At 47.6% G+C, this 20,216-nt stretch overlaps 1 protein-coding gene across 4 annotated transcripts in view; it reads left to right on the top strand.

Annotated features, from left to right (window-relative positions):
* The window catches only part of ripor1 (RHO family interacting cell polarization regulator 1), a 38,874-nt gene extending 23,272 nt beyond the window's left edge, over positions 1–15,602 (top strand). For all 4 annotated transcript variants that reach the window (XM_061721590.1, XM_061721594.1, XM_061721593.1 and 1 more), the window contains 12 exons: positions 1,661–1,786; positions 3,135–3,280; positions 3,355–3,937; positions 4,825–4,961; positions 5,107–5,227; positions 6,762–6,891; positions 8,522–8,671; positions 8,848–9,006; positions 10,544–10,740; positions 11,649–11,732; positions 11,855–11,945; positions 12,234–15,602. In XM_061721590.1, coding sequence (XP_061577574.1) covers positions 1,661–1,786; positions 3,135–3,280; positions 3,355–3,937; positions 4,825–4,961; positions 5,107–5,227; positions 6,762–6,891; positions 8,522–8,671; positions 8,848–9,006; positions 10,544–10,740; positions 11,649–11,732; positions 11,855–11,945; positions 12,234–12,331 — 2,022 coding nt within the window. In that variant the 3' untranslated portion in view covers positions 12,332–15,602. The remainder of the gene's footprint in view (positions 1–1,660; positions 1,787–3,134; positions 3,281–3,354; positions 3,938–4,824; positions 4,962–5,106; positions 5,228–6,761; positions 6,892–8,521; positions 8,672–8,847; positions 9,007–10,543; positions 10,741–11,648; positions 11,733–11,854; positions 11,946–12,233) is intronic.
* The last annotated feature ends 4,614 nt before the right edge of the window (positions 15,603–20,216 follow it).

The following is a 20,216-nucleotide window of genomic DNA, read 5'->3' as shown; positions in this document are numbered from 1 at the left end:
GCAACCAAGTGACCAGAGGAATTTATTTTGTATTGTTTTATTTCAGTGGTTTTCGATGTTCTCAGTCTTCTGCATCTTGATCTGTCACAGCAACCATCTCCATAACCTTAGCCATCAGTCCATTCCAGCTAAAACTCCTCGTTCCTGCTCCTGCCCACCTCACTGTTGTCACGTTGAACTCACACATCCTGGACCTCAGACACGTCCTGGACCTCAGACAGGTCCTGGGCCTCAGACAGGTCCTGGACCTCAGACAGGTCCTGGGCCTCAGACAGGTCCTGGACCTCAGACAAGTCCTACACCTCATGCGCATCCTGGACCTACCTCCGACATGTCCTGGATTTAAGACCTTTTTGAGATGCCAGGGTTCATCATCTGTCCCCCATCACTGTGTCATACACCTTCCTGCTGATCACAAACCAGAACCAGTGTCTGTGACAACACTGTAGTTAATGTTTAGCTCTGGGATGGTAGAAACAGCCGGAGGGTCTGTTCAGAGGTGAAGGTAGTCAGGTGTATGCAGGCCAATCCCCCTGTGAAGGTGGTAGCGAAGAACAGGGGAGGTGAATGGTTAAAGGTTTACCTCTGACTGTCCCTGATGAACTCCATTTAATCTTTAACAAGCCTGTTCCAGTTTCAGCTAACTCTCCGTCATGTCAACTTTATTCCACACCTCCTCCTTCCAGGGAATCATGGTGACATTCCCGATGAACTCGCCTCCAGTTTGATCTCTGACTAGATGAATAACCTGAATCCAGATATGGATGGATGGATAGGTAGATGGATGGGTGTGTGGGTGGGTGGGTGGATGGATGGATGGATGGATGGATGGATGGATGGATGGATGGATGGATGGATGGATGGATGGATGGATGGATGGATGGATGGCAATAGTCTAAGGGGCTTTTCCGTATAGGCTAATACGAAGCTTTAAAGGCTTGAGAGAACCTTGTGATTCAGACACGAATGAATGAATATGATTGTCAGGAAAAGTTGAGATGATATACAAATAACAATAAACAGAGTTACTCTTTGATTTCCTCAGTTTCACCAAGCTTTATCTGTGAGACAGATCTCCTCACATTTGTCTCTAGAAGACTGCAGAGGAGTTCATGGTCCGTGACTGACAGTGTGTCCAGGTCCAGACCATCATCCCTCGACTTCTATGCTCGACAATGGGTCTGAGGTGTTTCTGCTGGTTTTCTCCAAACATGGTTCTGGATATGTCCACTTTGGTTACCTGTGTCCAGAGGACATTGTTCCAGAGGTCTGTTGGTTTGTTCAGTGGTTTGTGAACCCCAGTCTTGGGTCCGTGTTCTTTTTGGACCAAAGACGTTTTGCCCTGGAAACTCTTCCAGTCTACATTTTACTGGGCTGTTATGGACTTGATCATCTAACATGCCTGTGGGCTCTGACATGGAGCTCTTGGTTTTGGTTTTTCCCTGAGTATCACTTGGTCTGATATGGGGCAAGTTTCCTCCTGGGAAGATTGACAGCTGTCTTCAGTGTTATCGTGAATAATCTTTTCAGATTAGAACGTTGTACTACAAATTTTTCGGAAAGAGTTTGATAACCCTTTCCATAGTTTTTAATGTCCAACCTGCGTCTAAAATTGAACGATTATTGATAGAAAAACTTAAACGCAACCGGTCTCTTTCAGAACATGATTCTTCGGCGACAAGAGTTGGAGAACGGGACAGCTTGGTCCAACTCTTCAGAATCGTCCGATGACTCGTCCAGTCCTCAACTTTCTGCTCAGGGAATGCGAAGCTCTCCGGTCCAGAAGGTAACACACGGTTCAGTTCTCCCACTGCTGCTGATTCACCGTTGTCTCTACATCTCTGTCCTGGTTCCGTGGGTTAATTCAGCAGAGCTTTATCAGCAGGAACCAAGACACAAAGAATGATGCAACGCATAAATATATAACTTGTCCAAGTATTATAAGTGGGTGACCCATCATACATATGGCCAGTACAGTCATTGACTGTATCCCATAATACATTACACCACTAGCACAGACTTTATAAGAGAACGGGACAAACCCTCTGTGGGGTCAACCCCAGGTCTCTGAAGAATGGTTTTGACTCTGCTGAACCCTAGTTAATCCAAAATGTGTAGAATGGATCCCAGGAGCTCAGTCGTAGCTTAGTCGTAGCTCAGACGTAGCTCAGTCGTAGCTTAGTCGTAGCTCAGCCGTAGCTCAGTCGTAGCTCAGTCGTGCTGGATCTCAGGGCAGAGGTAGCTAAGGTTCTGGAATGGCCCAGCCAGTCGTTGGCCAGAAGTCTGGTTAGCTCAATCAAGCCTGGAGGGCGGCTCAGTTGGAGGAGCTGCCTTAACTGAAGGGTTTCTGGCTGGACTTCCTCTGGTTAGCTCCAGCTAGCGGCCTACAGAAACAAAGGTAGCCTGTTTAACTAATCTTTGTCCAGGACACAGGAGCAATTGAAAAAAAACAAGTTATCTGAAATATTAAAAAGATTATACGGTGTTGGGTCTTTAAAGCTCACAAGTCAAGTTCAATGAAAATGCTAAATGGCTAAAAGGATGCCAGCTAGATGTTTGACACCACAGACTGCAATACAGCTGTCAGTCATAAAACCATGCCCATAAATGTGTGGTTTATATATAATTTTACCTTGACATACTCAAGAAAACTGCTGGTGTAGATCTGGACACTGGTGCTCTGTAAAGGAACTGCAGGTCTGGATTTGGACCCTGGTAATCGATAGACAAAACTGTGGGTCTGAATCTGAACCCTGGTGGTCAGTAGAGGAACTGCAGGTTTCTCTTCTTTCGTCGCGTTGTTCAGGTTTATAAAACGTCCCACTTTTACACTATTTTGCGGACCAAAAGGTGCACCAGTTTAGGTTATGCTTCCAAACCCTGCAATGTTCTGAGGATGTTCAGGTATAACCCTGTCTTTATCTGAAGCTAGTTGGGATGGAGTCCAGCAGACCCTCGAGTCTGGTGGATGGGTGATGCTTGAGATGCTGGTGGATGATCATTTAAAATAATCACAATTATGTTTTTATTCCATAATCAAGCACCTTTAGTCTGAAGGTCCCTGAGCTCTGACAGTGGAACCAACAGTGGGTCAATAGTGGTAACTAACTCCATCTGTCGTCGTGTCACTCTAGGCGGTCCTGGTGACTCCAGAGACAGAGGAAGCAACAGGAAGTCCCTCCCCACAGTCCGACGGACACTCTTCTACTCCAAACGGCGGTCAGAGTGTTTGCACTGCCACTGAGCCCACCAACGTCATCAGACGCACACAAAACAGCAGGTAAGATCCCAGTTTCACCTGTTAACTGGTTTCAGTGATGGAGACTCTCAGTGACTGGATGAACTGGTTTACAGGGAGGAGGAGGAGGTCGAGGCTGTGAAGATAAAGCCCAGCAGTGATGGGGAGGTGGCGATCGGCGGCTCAGGGGTGTTCTCTCGCTCTTTGAGCCACATCAGTGAAAGCAGCGCTGACGGAGTCGTGTTGACAGATCGCTCAGAGTCAGGAGAGGCAGTGTCCTCACCCTCTGAGGTGTCCATCAACGACATCGTCATGGAGATGCCTATCAAGAGCCCGGAGCCCCCCAGTCGGGTTGTTGCGGAGGAGGTTTTGTTGTCTACCACTGCCACCAATCAGACCCCACCTGAGTTTCCAGAGGCCACCCCCTCCCCCACAGTCTGTCCCTCCAAGGCCAAGGCACAGGAGCCTCTGGTACAAACGAATCTGGACCTGCCCCTCGTACAGAGCAAGGATGAGACGTACGTGGCTCGGCGGGTGGCAGTGGAGGAGGAGCTGCCAGCGATGGGCGGAGCTGTAGAGGACAGTGGGGTGGAGGATGCTCTAGGGGGACTGCTGTCCTCTATGGATGACTATAGAGGACAGTTCCCTGAGTTACAGCTGCTGGAGCAGGAGCTGAGGCTGCTGCAGGTCACGCTCAAGGTGAGGGGGGTGCATGTGAGGGGCGGGGGTACGACGGTCAAAGGTTAGGGGGGTCAAAAGTGAAGGGCGGGGGGTACTAGTGTCAAAGGTGTGGGGGGGGTGCAGGTGAGAGAGGTGGCTACGAGGGTCAAATGTGAGGGGAGTGCAGGTGAGGGGCAGGCCGGGGTGACATAATTCCTGGCAGTTCTTTGCCAATCCAGCACCTTAATGGACAACAAACCCTCTTTTGACCAGAAACCAACCAGAAAGCAGAAATATATAAATTGCACCTGTATACAAGTCTTATAGCATGTTCTTGGTTGCATGTTTCCAATATTCTTTCATCAATGTATCAGTTATGGATCTGGTGTAGTGTAGGTTCTTTTAAAAGTCTGGAGGAGGTTCTTCCCCCCCCGGCTTCCTCAGGCACTTATTCACCCTCACTTCCAAAAGCTCTCCTTACCCTTCGCTTCCCCAGGCTCTTCTTCCTCCTCACTTCCCCAGGCTTTTCTTCCCCCTCGCTTCTCTAGGCTCCTCTTCACCCTCACTTCTCCTGGCTCTTCCTCACCAGGCTCTTCTTCCCCAAGATTTTTCTTTCCCCTCGCTTCCTCAGACTCTTCTTCCCCCCTCGATTCCCCAATCTCTTCTTCCTCAGACTCTTCTTCCCCCCTCGATTCCCCAATCTCTTCTTCCCCAGGCTCTTCTTCCCCCCTCAATTCCCAAGGCTCTTCTTCCCCCTCGCTTCTCCAGGCTCTTCTTACCCAGGCTCTTCTTCTTCAGCTGATCCTTCTGACCCTTTATTTTTCTGCTGACTTTCATTCATTCTACGGATTGTAAACATGTGGAACATCTGTACTGGTGGAATTACAGACATAGCTGCTTCCAACTGTATGTTCCTTAATGTGTAGGGTGGCGGGCGAAGCCCCTCTCCCAGCGTGGTGAGCCTCACTGTGGAAACAGCTCTGGGTAGCTTTGACTTCCTGGACACGTCAGACTGGGAGGAAGATGATGAGGAGAGGAGTGGCAGGAGGAGCAGAAATAGCAGGTGAGGTCTGGTGGTGTTTGGGACGTGTGTTTACGATATATATATTTTTGAGTTTATTTCTAAACTTAAGTTAGACACAAAATTATTGCTCATAAATAAACAGTTATGAACTGCATTTGAGAACTCTGTTTCTGTAATTTTGTAGGCTTCATCAGGACCAGACTGGGCCCGGGCTATCCTCCCCTCCATCCCCCCTCACCACGGGCTGCCCAGCTCTGGACTGCTCCCTGGTGGTCCACCTGAGGAACTGCAGCACTCAGCTATTGGTAGGACATTCCTCTGGTTTCTGTTAGCAGATTAAGGTCCTGAAGCAGCAGCTAAGCAGTCCGTTAGAGTTCCAGATCAGCTCAGGTTCTGGTTCTGTCAGTATGAACAGAGGAGCAGGAAGTGGTGTTCTTTAGATTGGAGCTGAAGGTGATTCATGATGTAGGACCATCAGAGGTCTCAGTTAGTTTAACATTTGTCATGTTGTTGTGGTCACTGTTTTACTGGAAACGAGACCGTCTGTGGGAGGGTTACCGCAAGATCCTTACATACTAGCTTTAGCGTTTGCAGAACATTTCTCCATTTTCCTGATCTCGGTGCCTTTATTTCAGAGCCACTTTCCTGAAAGGTGGGAAATTAGATCACCTCTCTTTTCTGCCCGCTGAGGTACACAAAAAAAGGTAGAGCAGTCGTGTATGTAATATAAGGGCCATCCCCCCATTCCTTTACCGAGGGAGAATTTAACAAGTTTCTGAACACGTTGGACCTGTGCCAACCGTAGTCGTAAGAACAGAGGAGGAATTCCCTCCAGGGACAAGCAGCGCTCAAAGTTAGAACCGCTCACAAATTAAATGGCAGGTGAGGGAGACCTGGACGCTTCCTGCGGGAGGAGCTGCAGCGTTTTTAGTTACTGTACTGATGCTGTACGTCCAGCTTAATCTGTATAAGTACACTGTTCAAACCTTCCCCATCACGTTCTACACAAACACACACACACACCATCACATGCACATACATGCACAGCTCGGCCTGATAAAAGGACAATGACACTCCACAATGTGGAGAACGTTGACAGCGTCACCTTCCCCCACTATGATTCTTTTATTACTTACTTACCATGAACACAATGGTTGTGATTGACGCCTTCTGCCTCGTTATGACGTCCAGTCACACATTGTTTCCAGAATCCTGGTTTCATGTATGTATGGACGCGCATTTGATGGATTTTTCTGTATTTCTTGGGCCAGTATGTGAAGACCAGTGGAGTAAAACTGGTGGTGCACTTTTACGGAAACATTACAGAACACCGGTGTGTATGCGCCGAGTATTACCGGTAGTGATGCCCTAATAATCTGATCAGGTGATCGGCTAGCAGGGCGGATCAAGTAACTTCTGAATGATTGGAATCCGATGCATATGATCAGATTGTTTTCGTTTTTTTTTTACTATATCACATCATTTTTTGATTAATTTATTGTCTATCCTTAAGTTGCACCCTTAACAATTAGAGAATATGTCAGGCAGGAAGTGGGTGTAACCGTAAATCTTGAGTAGCTGCAGGCGGTGAGCTGATGTTAACGTAGAGCAAACTTCAGACGGGCTCCTCTGCAGTTTGGAAATGTTGGAAATTAGGAAATATTTGTGCATTGACAAAGTCTTGTGGCCGAGCAAGTAAAGTCAGAGGTCATTGAGTCGGTTTAGGAGGCAACTCAAGTGTTCATGAGTGGAACTGTTTCCTGCTCGTGTTGCTTATGGAGTTTCCTGGTCATGTGATTAATGCTCCTGGTCATCTGACACATGTTCTCTCTGGTGCAGCGTCTGGGCATGTTCGGTCCTCTGCGGTGTGGAGAGATGTACGCTTTAGACAGACTGCTGAGGGAGGCTGGAGTCCTCCAGATCATCCGCCGACTCGACAACCCGCAGCGCCCCAGACACCCAGAAGAAGGTACGAAGTCTCAGGACACGAATAAAGCTGCAGCCCTTAGCTCCAGGGACGGTCATTATTTTTGAAAACAATAAATATATTCATATTAAATATCCACTTCATTCATTAGAAAAATACGTGATTATCTTTATTGAACACCCCCACTACACATTTACAGTCCCTCATGACTTAAACCCATCTGGAGTCCAGGTAGTGAACTGAGGTTTAGAGCTACTTTGATTGGATGACCAGTTGCGTCCTCCACATGGTTATTTACCCACGGTTCAACAGCTGAAGGTAAGAACATGGATCCAGCAGTAATCAGAGTCCAACCCCCCCAAATATCCTTAAGAGTCCATGGACTCGCCCTAAGTCTGCTTCAGATATATGCTAGACAGATTCTATCTCTTGGCTGGCCAAGGAACACCTCACTGTCCTAGAGGAGCTGGAGAACTAGGAACACATCTCTGCCAGAGCAACTGGAGAACTGGAAATGCCTTGCTGTCCTAAAGGAACTGGAGAACTGGGAACGCCTCTCTGTCCTAGAGCTGCTGCTGAACTACACATGCTGGAGGTGGTGGCCAGGAAGTGGAATGTGGTTCACGCCAGACATCCTACAAATGTGCCCGAACATCCAGAATTGAATGTTGAGCGGCTCAGACCCAGACGCCCTGGAATTCCTTCCTGGAGAAGCTGAAGGAGCTTCAAGCAGCTGTTTTTGTTTTTTTATACTTTATTTTTGTAGAAAAATCATACAAAAAAACAACAAAACATACAGAATAACATACAACAAGCAGTCGGTCACCGATACATTGATACATACGCTATTCTCATGGGAATACTGTACATGTCAGTCCATACAGAAGGTGGTCAGTGGACATCTCTGGTGGTCACATACACAATCCATTTATCCCAGTATTGCAGATATTTTTCCATCCGTAGATTTAGTGAGAAGGTCATTCTTTCCATATTTTGAATGTTAGACACAGTATCTATCTAGTCTGTCTCTGTTGGAGGAGAGGCCTGTAACCATCTTCGCGTTACAGCTTTCTTGCTGGCTGCTAGCAATATTTTGAGTAGGTACTTATCACGCACAAATAAATGGGGTGCGATGTTGCCCAAATAAATAACGGAAAAAGAGCAATCAATTACATCACCAAAAATATTTTGTATTGCCTGTATGATCTCTTGCCAATATGGCAGAATAGCTGGTCAGCTCCAAAATATATGAAAATGATCTGCCAGCTGTTCTCCACAGTTCCTCCAGCATAGACCCCTGCCCGTCTCCCCTATCTGCTTACATTTTAACTTAGGGGGTTATGAAATACCTAACTAAATTCCGCCAGCAGAAATCTCGCCAGAGCCCGGAGCTGGCAGATCCAGACTGCACATAGCACATGTTCAACCAGTCTTCTTCTGTGATGACAATTGAAGATTCTTACTCCCATTTTAATCTAATCTTATTTCAACCATCTGTCTTTGTTGGCTTTTTCTTCTGCCAGTGTTTAATGGACGTGTTCAGTAAAGACAGACGTCTCAACAGTTTGTGGTTTTGTCTGTTATTGTGACTGATATGAAGAAAAAAATGACATTTCATGTTAAATTAGTCCTTCACATACTTGTATAACCCTGCATATCTCCTGTGTTTCAGTGATCCCACCGCTGGGCCAGTGTGCGGGCGCTGCGCTGCTATGGCAACAGTGTGTGGGACAGGGTAGCATCTACTACGTCTCTGCTGACAGCTTCCTGCTTGCCCTGTCTGAGGTCTACTGCAACCTGCTACAGGACCATGCCAGCTCAGGTAGACATCACATTATAGAAGAACCCGGACCCTGGTGGTCAGTAGAGGATCTGCAGGTCTGGATCCAGACCCTGGTGGTTGATAGAGGAACCGCAGGTTTCTTCACATCCTGGTTTGGATCAGGGTAGTGAGCTGTATGTCATCTCTTGGTTAATACTGAGTACCTGTTTCTGCAGTGTTCCTGTGCCTGACTGAGAGAGTCTTGGATCAGAGGTTACCACGGCGTGACAGCGGTCGAGATGGCGTTACAGTGACGTTGTTCCAGCTATGGAGCTACCTGGAGTCTCACAGCATCAGTGACGTGGAGACGCACCTGACCCAGCTGGCAGAAGAGGGTAACTCACACAGAGCAGTTTGTCTCGGTTCAGACCCTTCAGATGTGTAGACCTGCAGCCACCACGGGCCCCTTCTAGGGAGGGTGTAGGGAGGGTGAAGGGAACTCTGGACCAGCTCTTTACCCTCACAATGATCTGTTTGTTGTGCTGGTGTTGTCTCAGTGATCCAGGTCTTGGTAATCCTCTGGGGCTGAATCAAGGTAACTAGACTTCCTCTGCTCAAACTCACTGGCGGGGAGTTTGGATCTCATGATCTGTCCACCAGTCTGTTTGAACTGAAGGAACCTTCTGGTTGGAAGGTGAAACGTCCTCAAGAACCAAGGAAAGGAAGTTCCCGTGCCTTGATTCAAGCCTCTGACAGTTGTTTTTTGAGACTCAGAGAAGATGGATCCTTTTCAAGACTTAGAGAAGATGGGTATTAGACCGATTCTGTTCTTGGTCTCTGATTCTGTTCAGAACCACTTTGGACAGAAGTTCTAGGTGCAGGTCTGGAGTGGAGGGTGTTTTTGCTGACATTGATGTCCTGTTGGCTTCAGAGGCTTCCAGCGGTTACTTGGGCAGTTGTGCAGCCGGGATGAGAACCGGTACCTCCAGTTCTAAGACCATGGTCTAGGGTTATCTGGATAGTTCACCCTGGGTTGGAACTATGTTGCTTGCTTGAGTGAAAGAGCGCAAGTACTGTGGGGTGTTGTTTATAAGTAGGGGAAAAAGACAGCAGGAGATTGACAGGTGGGTTGGCCTAGTGGGAAAGAAAGTCAAACCCCTTTCTTTACCAGTTGATGTTTAGAAGTGTTCTCATTCGAGGAGATCAGTTGTAGTTTTACAAGGCTTCAACCACTGACACATGCTTCTGCCACCAGGAACTTCAGGAACTTCTGGGTTTTCTGTTCAGCAGAAGTGGTATTGAGCGTTTTCCTGGTACGTCAGTGGATCCTACCAGGTTCAACACGTTATTAAAGACTCAACAACTGGAGGAGGTCGATCCTGTTGCTGCTCCAGCTTTCCAAGTTTTACCTGGAACCTGCTATGGGCAAATACAAGCTGCTGAAATGAGTTCTTATCGAAGGCCATCTGGACTAACACTGCCTGAGGTGTTAGTTAGAAGACCTAGTGGTGACACAGTTGGGCTTGGGCATTGAAGACCAAGGTTCAAATCCCCAGGTTGTCAACAGAGGTGAACAACTGTGGGCCCCTGAGCAAGGCCCTAAACCCCCCAACTGCTCCCCAGGCGCCATAAAAATGGCAGCAGCTCCTAGTGGAACTTTTGACGGTTTAGAAGCAGAGGACTAATGTAGGTGTGTTTCGTGACATCATTACAACATTATTGTTATCTTGGTTGATTTGGTTTGGTTGGTCTTGGTGTCCCCCCAGTAGAGCCAGAACTGAGACAAGGGTCTGGGGATCCTTGCTCAGACAGGACCCAGTCCTGGTGGAAGAGGCTCTGTCTTCTCCATAAGAATGTTTTCATCCTCCTGTGGTTTGACTCTGAATCTGTCTCGTACCAGGCACGTTTGTGATCATTAACTTCATCCAACAGTGTGGCTAGTGCAGAGACTGGAGTCATGTGACCAGGAGGTGATCGTAAACGCGCTACGGCGGCCTGCAGAGTGCAGTCTGAGGAGGGAGGGGCTTCACGCCGTCGCCAGGTTACTGAAAGACCCTCGAGGGAAAGTGTCGGCGTCAGCCAGCTCGGTGCTGAGAGGACTGGCTGCTCAACCCCAACAGAGGGAGCAGGTGAGATCTGGACACCCGAGGACACCTGTGGACAGGTGACACCTGCGCATTTGTCCACAGGTGGACATTAAGTCGATGTTTTGCCACAAGCTGCGTGTCTGCTGCAGTTTTGGTGCAAAACTTGATGTCAATAACACCGAACTGTAAAATTAGGCCGGCGCCAGTTGCACGGTGACACGTACAGAGTACAGAGTACGCTGCATCGTTGGCATCCTTGTCTTTGCATATTGTTGTCCCCCCACGTCTGCTTCAAATCTGCCACGTTTGTTTACTAATGGTCTAACTCAGAGGTTTTCAACTGGTTTTGTCCCAGGGACCACCATTATAACCAAGAAGCAACTCGGGGACCAACTGCTTTTGGGGATGTTTGTTTTATTTTGCACCTTGCTTTTAAATAAGAGTATGGGCCTATATAGGCTATTTATTTGCATCAGTTTATATTTGTATTTGCACCTTTTGCTATAAAAAAAAAAACAGTCAATGAAAAGGAAGCCAAGAGGGCTTATAATATTACAAAGTTCACTCTCACTCATAATTTGGATGGGTAAATTATTCACAAAAATGAATAGTAAATGGAAAATAAATTGAGTCTAAAAATAAATATATATTTTTTAAATTATTATTGTTTTCCATTTACAATTTCACGGACCACCTGCAATACCGCCACAGACCACCAGAGGGCCGCGGACCACCGGTTGACAATCCCTGGTCTAACTAACCGGAAGAAGGCTAATGTGAAAGGGCGTGTAGCACCACCTAGTGTTGCAGAGTCGAACGCATCTCACTCGATAATTCTATTCTCTTCCTGCACACCTGTACTCGGATTTCTGGGAAAGTCCAGTTCAATCCTTGGCTAGATTATTGCCAATAGCTCGATTTAGATGTGTGATTGTCCTGCACCTCTTCAGGCGTTGGTGACCTGTCTGGAGCTGCTGGAGGACGACAGTGTGGACACCCGCGTGTGTGGATGTAAAGCCTTGGCGTGTCTGAAGGTACAGAAGGGATCATATTTCTACGATCCAGTTCAGGGCAGCGGCCCGGTCACCAAGCCTGTTCTGACTGAGGCTCAGTCCTGCTGCAGAAGACTCACCGTCTTCATGATCTGTCCTTTCAGGCCAAAGAAAGCATCGATCAGTTGGTGTATCTGTGTCGGACGGACAAAGAGGAAGTCAGAGATGCCGCCAAACAAGCGCTGCTGGTGCTGGGTAAGCCTTCATGTTACTGAGACCGCTGCCGGACACGTGGCCGTAAACCAGCGGGTGATATTGTGTCAGCGGAGGAGAGCTCAGAGAGAACAACTTCACTCTCCACTGTCTTTGTTGTACTGATGCATTGTGGTCGGTGTGTTGCTTCACACCGACTATGAGGGTTTCAAGGGTTAACAGAGAGAGACGGGCTCAATCTTGTCCAAGTCAGACATCTTTTACATGTTCATGCATTCACAAATTCACCCGTTCTCTCTTTTGTCTTCTGTTCTTCATCGCGTGGAGCAGGTGAAGAAGGGAAGATGGCCCACAGACATGTGGAGATCTCTCAGGACAGCTTACCCAGGCTCTTCGCTCCAGGAAGTATGGCCAGCACCGCCTTCTAACACCAAACCCAACCACACAGGTTCCCAGTACCTGTCCTGACCTGACCGAACCAGCAGCTCAGATTTACTGAACCACCGTGACCCGTCAGTCACAACAACCCCAACGTTACACAGCAGCTTCCAGTTGGGTTTTGAGTCATTCAGAGCTTCATTGGACGGGTGCAGACTCACCTGAGAACCTCAGGTGGTCTCGCTGTGTCTTCACCACATCTACCGAAGCGTCCAGAGCAGACGACGGATCAAAAAAGGTCCAAAGAGAGTTATTTTTTATCTTTTATAAGCTGTGTTTGAAACTGTGGTTTTGACTGCTGACTGTTGGACGTTAGGAGTTCTGGTCTGGACGGACTCGGTGGTCAGCAGTCAGCTTTATGAACCGTGCGGTTCTGCATGGACAGACCTGCTGAAGTTTACCACCTTATGCTGGTCACAGCTGTGCTTCGGCCATTTTTAAGACAGTTCTGGGGCCAAATCACCAAACCGAAGCCAGGCTTTAACCAGAGCCAAAAAGCAGGACTTGTGAGAGACTTTTCATCCTGCTGCCTCCCAACGAATCTGCCTTAAATCTTCAGTCTTCAACAGCCATCGTTTATCAGTGCTGTTGCTGGAAAGTCAAGAGAAGTGCTGTTCTTGGAGAGGAACTCCAGCATGCTCCGCAACACATGACGGGCCACAGGAACTTTTCTTCTGACGGAGCAGATCTTTGATGTGTTCATGGTATTGGAGCAACAACTAGGACACTGTTAATGCTGCGGCACCGCTGAGCCAAAGAAACAAGACGCTGGCGTTAGAAGAGAAGGAAGCTGCTACAAAATATTAACTACAGTCATCTGCAAAAGTAAACGTCCTTCTGATCCTGGTTTTTGACGTGAAAACATAATCAAAAATCCTCTGGTTTTTGGTCTGACAGTCAACCTGCACAAGAACATGGTTTAGTTGGCACCTCTGCGCCCACGATGGGAACAGAAGAGGTCCCCCTCATTTCCCCGTGAGCTGAGAAGAGCAGTAGATCTTCTAGTTGTAGAAGAGAAGAAGATCTTCTAGTTGTAGAAGAGAAGATCTATGAGAACCTGAGTTAGAAAACCTGAGATGTTGCTTTCCTGCCTCTCCTCCTCAGCCTCATCTCTTTTCTTCCTTGGTCAGTTCTTTCTCTACCCCTGCTGCAAACACCGGTTCACTTTTAGTTCCCATTCAGACCGTAGACCAATCACAGGATCAGAACCAACCCCCTGTGACATCACACACAGGTTTCTGAAGACGACCTCATCTTCCTCGTACTCACGTCACCATATTAGTAGGAACTGACTCAGGTCAAACACATGAGAAAAGCAGACCTGGAATCTGTGGACCATGCCCACCTCAACTCGGCTTACAGACACCTATGATCCTGACTGAAGTCAACTTACATTACGTTTTCAACCCATATGACGCCTGAAATTAGGACAGGAGGAGCTGAAACTGAAACTAGTAGAGCCAAAACCAGGACTTGTAGAACCAAAACCAGGACTATCAGAGCTGAAATCGAGACTATCAAAGCTGACAGAGGGACTAACAGAATTGAAACCGGGACTAGTAGAGCTAAAACTGGGACTATCAGAGCTGACACCGGGACTAGTAGTGCTGAAACTGGGGCTAGTAAAGCTGAAACCAGGACTATCAGAGCTGAACTCGCCGTTGTTCGTCACCCACAATAAGCCGAGGCCCTCTAGCAGCAGGTTTCCCAACATCCTGGATAAACACATGACCCGTACCCATAAACTTGGAAGGGTCTTGAAATGATCTAAAGCATTCAAGCTCTGATAAAGTGAACCGCGTCCGCCGGGGACGCTGAAGTGCGTGTTAGTTCCCCCATGACTTCAGCACCCACACCCTGGGTGGGGTTGGTGAAAGGGCCTTTCTGTGTGGAGTTTGCATGTTCTCCCCGTGTTCCCCTGGGTAGCTAGTGGGAGCTACCCTCACAAAAACATGCAACAGTCCTGGGCTATACATTCCCATCTGGCCAGTCGGGGCGCCAGATGGGGTGGGGAGGATCCGGCTGGAATAACCTGATCCTTCCACGCGCTACGTGCGGCCGAAGAAACCCCACCCTGTCTAGTGAAAAGATGCGGCCTGCTCACTCCTCAGGATAGGGAGGAGACCTGAGCTCAGTGCAGGGCCCTCCCGGGGTTGGTAGAGGATGGCAATGCCCAGGACTGACTTAGGTAGGAGCACGGGGTGATATAATGGGGAAAAAATCGGGGATAAAAATATTTAAAAAAAAAAAAAGGTGATCTGCGTCCAGGCTCTGTGCCAACCATTCTAAACCCTCCCAGAACCTTCCAGGACAACTCTGACTGTTGAGCAGTTAATAAAACAACAAGCCATATGATCGTTAAAACAAAAATTATCATGTTCTGTTAGATCCTTATTTACAGCTCAGAAGTTGAAAAAAGTGAAGACCCTGGTGGTCGGTAGAGGAACTGCAGGTATGCATCCAGACCTCAGTGGTCGGTAGAGGAACCGCAGGGCTGGATCCAGACCCTAGTGGTCGGTAGAGGAACTTCAGGGCTCGATCCAGACCTCAGTGGTCAGTAGAGGAACCACAGGATGCTTCGCTGCCTCATTAGGGGAAGTGGGTGTGGCCCCGTGGTTGAAGGTGCTTCTAGGGCTTGGATTGTGTTTCGGTGACGCAGGTTTTGTTATTGGAAATTTATTCCAGTGAACAATCTTACTGGATAGCAGTTGTGGGCCGTTCCAGGCTATTCCAGGCTGTTCCAGGCTGTTCCAGGTCGTTCCAGGCAGCTCCGGCCTGCTTTCGCTGTGTAACCAAAACAAAGCTGTTAGACCTTTCCTCTTCTCCTCACGTCTGTCGATCCCAGTTGTAAACCAGATGGAGATTCCTGCTGGACAATGTGCCAACATTGTTTGGTTCTCTCACGACTGAATCTGCAGTTTTATGCAGTCCCTAATCAGGATCAAGTTGTTGGAGGTGAGGGTTGATGGGAAGTCACGCTGCACAGGTTGAGATTAGTCTGGAATCGTGGAGGGATGTGGGGAAAGTGGCTGCTACCATATTTACTGCCGTCTGCTCAGGACGGGAACGCTTTTTTGTTTTCCAGTTCTTTTTAGTGCCTTGATGATGCAGACTTCAGAGATGAGCATCCTTATTTCAGGATGGACACGCCAGTGCAGCACATGTATAGATATTTTTTCACAAGCTTTATAAATTGTGCATCACTGGATATAAAATGTTTGTATTGTCAAATGTATACAAATTATTAAACATTTATTCAGATTTCTGTGTGTCGTGTTGATTCCTCTATGAATGCTTTATGAAACAACTAATTATTTTACTTTATTTCTGTTTACGTATTGTTTCCTGGACCAGGTCCTGGCCCATCCTTTTCAAGGCTTTCTTTCGTTTTTTCTCCTCATCTCTCTGTTGTCTTTTCTGCAGAATCTCGCCAGCTTCGGTCTGACGGGATTCTTCATGGCTTTATTTCAGTTTTGTCCACGCGTGCAGACACAGACCTGTGTCTGCACGCAGACACAGCAGGTCCCTCCCGGCAGGTCAAAGGTGGAGGAGGTTAATCATCACAAGAATAAGGTTAAGCAGAAAGTTCACATCGGAAATGCTCCGCCAGGACTGTGATGTTAATAACGTTATGCTAACTAACGGCCCCAGATGCAGATGTAATTATAATTTAAACATCCTTAATCACATGACATGTATTTTAGGTAAAAGGGGACTCCAAGACTCAGCCCAGTTCCCGGGTGGGGCTAATGACTGGATCAAACAAGTCTGGGACATGCTTACTTATGTCATCCTTCCACACTTACCCCTTTTACACCAAGCTGGTTCCAGGGCTGGTGCTAGTGCTGGTGCTAGAGCCGGTTCGCGGTTGGTTCTAAGTAAGAACCGTTTGCTTTTACACAGATGGTGTTGGCCTGCAGCTGGCCAGAGAGCCATGTCATCACGTCACCACTCCCCCAACACATTGTTGATAATGATCCCTGAATGTTGATCAGACCAGTTTGGATGGTCTCAATTTTACTGTCAAAATGAGCCATTATATCAACTTTGACTTGTTGAATGGCTTGCCAGATTGAATAGAGATCGACCTTCTCCGCCATGCCTCTGCACAAACAATTCCCTCACTACAGGAGACCAGGTAACTCCACAGTAGGGCTTAACAATGGTTAAAACGACAGTAAACAAATCTAGTCGATAACCTTATATCTGTGCACTTTGGTGAGGGTATTAAAGAGGTTTAAACAGCCCAAATTAATGCACCAATCTGGAGTCTGCAACAGACGCTCACTCAGATGTGGCCATCTTGAATGGATCATCTATAAATTAAAATGTTTATTTAAACTAGATATATCTTTATAACCAGCCCATAACATTGATGTAAACATACACACCTCAAAAAAAAAAAAAAAAAAAAGTCCAGGGCCCGCACGTCCCCAGGTCCTGCTCGTGCGGGCCCTGGACACGTGCGGGCCCCTATGCAGTCGCATTGTCTGCATATTCATCGATATCATGTGACGTCACACAGTACTCGCAACGCCATCTTGAGGACCGACTTGCAACATGCCGTCTATCTGTTGTGCCGTGGGATGCGACAACAATAAGTCTAAAAAAATGGGATTGACCTTTTATAATGTCCCCAAAAACACTGAGCGTCGAGAGAAATGGATTGCTGCTATCAGGAGGGACCACTGGACTCCTACAGAGCACTCTAGACTTTGCAGTGAGCGCTTTGTTTCGGGTAAGTAGGCTACCCACCCGTCCCTTGAAATACAGAATTGTTACGTAATTGGGAATTAAAAGTTGCGTTCCGTATTGAACCAACACGGAACGCAGTTTATTCTGTATTTCACAATTGTCCCATGCACGTCTGTCACACACAGGAACAACGAACTAACAGTAATAAACAAAATAAAGGAGAGGATATATTAAAGACAGCAACATGTGTTGGTTCTCTGTTATTTATTGATGTCATGTCACCTCATTCGTTTCAGTAAATTCAACTAATATATATATAAGGTGAAAACAAATATATTAGATATATTATTTCCATTACATGCAAAGTGATATATTCCAAGCCTTTATTTATTATATTTTTGATGATTATGGCTCACAGTTTATGAAAAGCCCAAATAAAAAATCTCCAAAAATTTGAATATTTTATTAAATCATTAAACAATTCAATCATCAAAATTATAACAGATAAAGGCTTAATATATCTTGCTTTGCATGTAATGAGACTATGTAATATATTAGTTTCACCCTGTAAGTTGAATTATTGAAATAAATTAACTTTTACACCATATTCTAATTTTCTGACCTTCACCTGTAGCTATATTTATATTTACTTGCATGCACATCTTGGCTGATGTGTGACTGATGTGATGTACAGAGCATTTCAGTTGCATGGTTGGCTGTCGGTAGGCTTCGGTACTTTTAAAAGCTTTGAGAGCTTTGCCGGTGTATGGAGAAAGATTGTGGACCAGGTAGATATATATGTCCGCAAAAGACAAATTTGGCAGGTTTTTGGCAGACTGGAGTGGAGTCAGTAATTGATTAGATATTATATACGGATCGAAACCTAAAGTGTCAATTTTCTGTAGATACCGTTGCTGTTCTTCGGGAGTTAAGTGAGTTATTAGGTGAGACGTCATATTGGCTGCGCGACGTGAAGGTCCCCGGTCGGTCCTCAACATGGCGCTGACAACAAAAAATGTCACGTGACTGATACCCATCGCCACTGTTCCAAACCCTGGAGGTCGTTAGCAGAACTGCAGTTAAGGATCCAGACACTGGAGGACCTGCAGGTCCGTTTCAGGACCATAGAGGTCTGTAACAGAACTGCAAGTCAGGATCCAGACCCTAGAATACAGTAGAAGATCTGCAGGTCTGGTTCCGGACCCTAGAGGCCAGTATCAGAACTGTAGCCATCAGACCGGAGATGCAATACTGAAACCATGTCAGGAGAATCAGAAGCAGAGAAATTCAGAACCAGCTGGAGGACTGGCCACAGTTCAGATCAGTCCTTCAGGTACATCCCATCAACCTGCCATCAATTATATTCTGATTAAAACCTGATAAAAATCAGCTGTTGCTGTAGAATTTGCTCAGATATTTTGCAATTGGACTGCTGAAAGCTGTGAGGCGCAAAGAGCTGCTAAATAAACTGTGAAATTTAAGAGAGGGAACACTGTCAGGACCACCGTCCACCGGAGAACGGGTTGCTCCACAGAGACGACATAAAGGTCAAGACCAGCCTCTAGGGCTGTTGAGAGGATGAGGAGAACACTTCACGAGGAGGCTACAGGAGGCTGCCGCAGCACTGAGGGAACTCCAGGAGGTTATGGTCACTACTCACATGTGACACATCTCCTGGATTCTGCCTCGGTCCGGTCTGGGGGGGTAGGAGCAAAAGGTGGAAACAGAATAAAGAATAAAAGTAGAATAAACAAGCGGGTTTAAATAACAGATCCGGTCAGTACCCCGAACCAGGAGGAAACAGGGTTTGACACGATGCCGGAACACGTTATCACGAACCAGAAGTCAGGCATGGGGGCTCTCCTCCCCTGGAACGGACCCGGCAGAGTCCAGACCTCAGTCCCATGAGAGTCCAGACCTCAGTCCCGTCAGAGTCCGGACCTCAGTCCCGTCAGAGTCCGGACCTCAGTCCTGTCGGATATCCATCCATCCATCCATCCATCCATCCATCCATCCATCCATCCATCCATCCATCCATCCATCCATCCATCCATCCATCCATCCATCCATCCATCCATCCATCCATCCATCCATCCATCCATCCATCCATCCATCCATCCATCCATCCATCCATCCATCCATCCATCCATCCATCCATCCAGACTTCCTTCACCCCAGACACTTCCTCCAGCTCCTCCGAGGGGAGTCCGAGATGTTCCCAGGCCAGCCGAGAGACATACAGTAGTCTCTCCAGCGTGTCCTGGGTCTTCGCCGGGGTCTCCTCCCGGTGGGACATGCCTGGAACACCTCCCTAGGGAGGAGGGACATGCCTGGAACACCTCCCTAGGGAGGAGGGACATGCCTGGAACACCTCCCTAGGGAGGAGGGACATGCCTGGAACACCTCCCTAGGGAGGAGGGACATGCCTGGAACACCTCCCTAGGGAGGCGTCCAGGAGGATCCGGTACAGATGCCCAAGCCACCTCAGCTGACTCCTCTCAATGTGGAGGAGCAGCGGCTCGACTCCGAGCTCCTCCCGGGTGACCGAACTCCTCACCCTATCTCTAAGGGAGTCCAGTCACCGTGCGGAGGAAACTCATCTCGGCCGCTTGTATCCGCGATCTTGTCCTTTCGGTCACTACCCAAAGTTCATGACCATAGGTGAGGGTAGGGGCGTAGATTGACCGGTAAATCGAGAGCTTCGCCTTTCGACTCAGCTCCTTCTTCACCACGACGGTCCGGTACATCGACCGCATAACTGCAGACGCTGCACCGATCCGTCCGTCAATCTCACGCTCCATCGTTCCCTCACTCGTGAACAAGATCCCGAGATACTTGAACTCCTCCACCTGAGGCAGGACTTCTCCACCCACCTGGAGAAGGCACGCCACCCTTTTCCGGTCGAGAACCATGGCCTCGGTTTTGGAGGTGCTGATTCTCATCCCTGCCGCGTCGCACTCTGCCTCAAACCGCCCCAGCACATGCTGAAGGTCCCGGTCCGATGAAGCCAACAGGACAACGTCATCTGCAAAAAGCAGAGACGAAATCCTGTGGTTCCCAAACCGGATCCCCTCCGGCCCTTGGCTGCGCCTAGAAATCCCACAAGGAACTCAGTAAAGATAATCAAACTCACATTTCTGACCTTATGCGTCACATCAATGCACATAGGTCACCTTTGTA

The sequence above is a fragment of the Cololabis saira genome, chromosome 5 (genome assembly GCF_033807715.1).
Source record: "Cololabis saira isolate AMF1-May2022 chromosome 5, fColSai1.1, whole genome shotgun sequence".
Taxonomy (NCBI): domain Eukaryota; kingdom Metazoa; phylum Chordata; class Actinopteri; order Beloniformes; family Belonidae; genus Cololabis; species Cololabis saira.
Note: the sequence above shows the minus strand (reverse complement) of the source record. Positions and strands in the feature narration are given on the sequence as shown.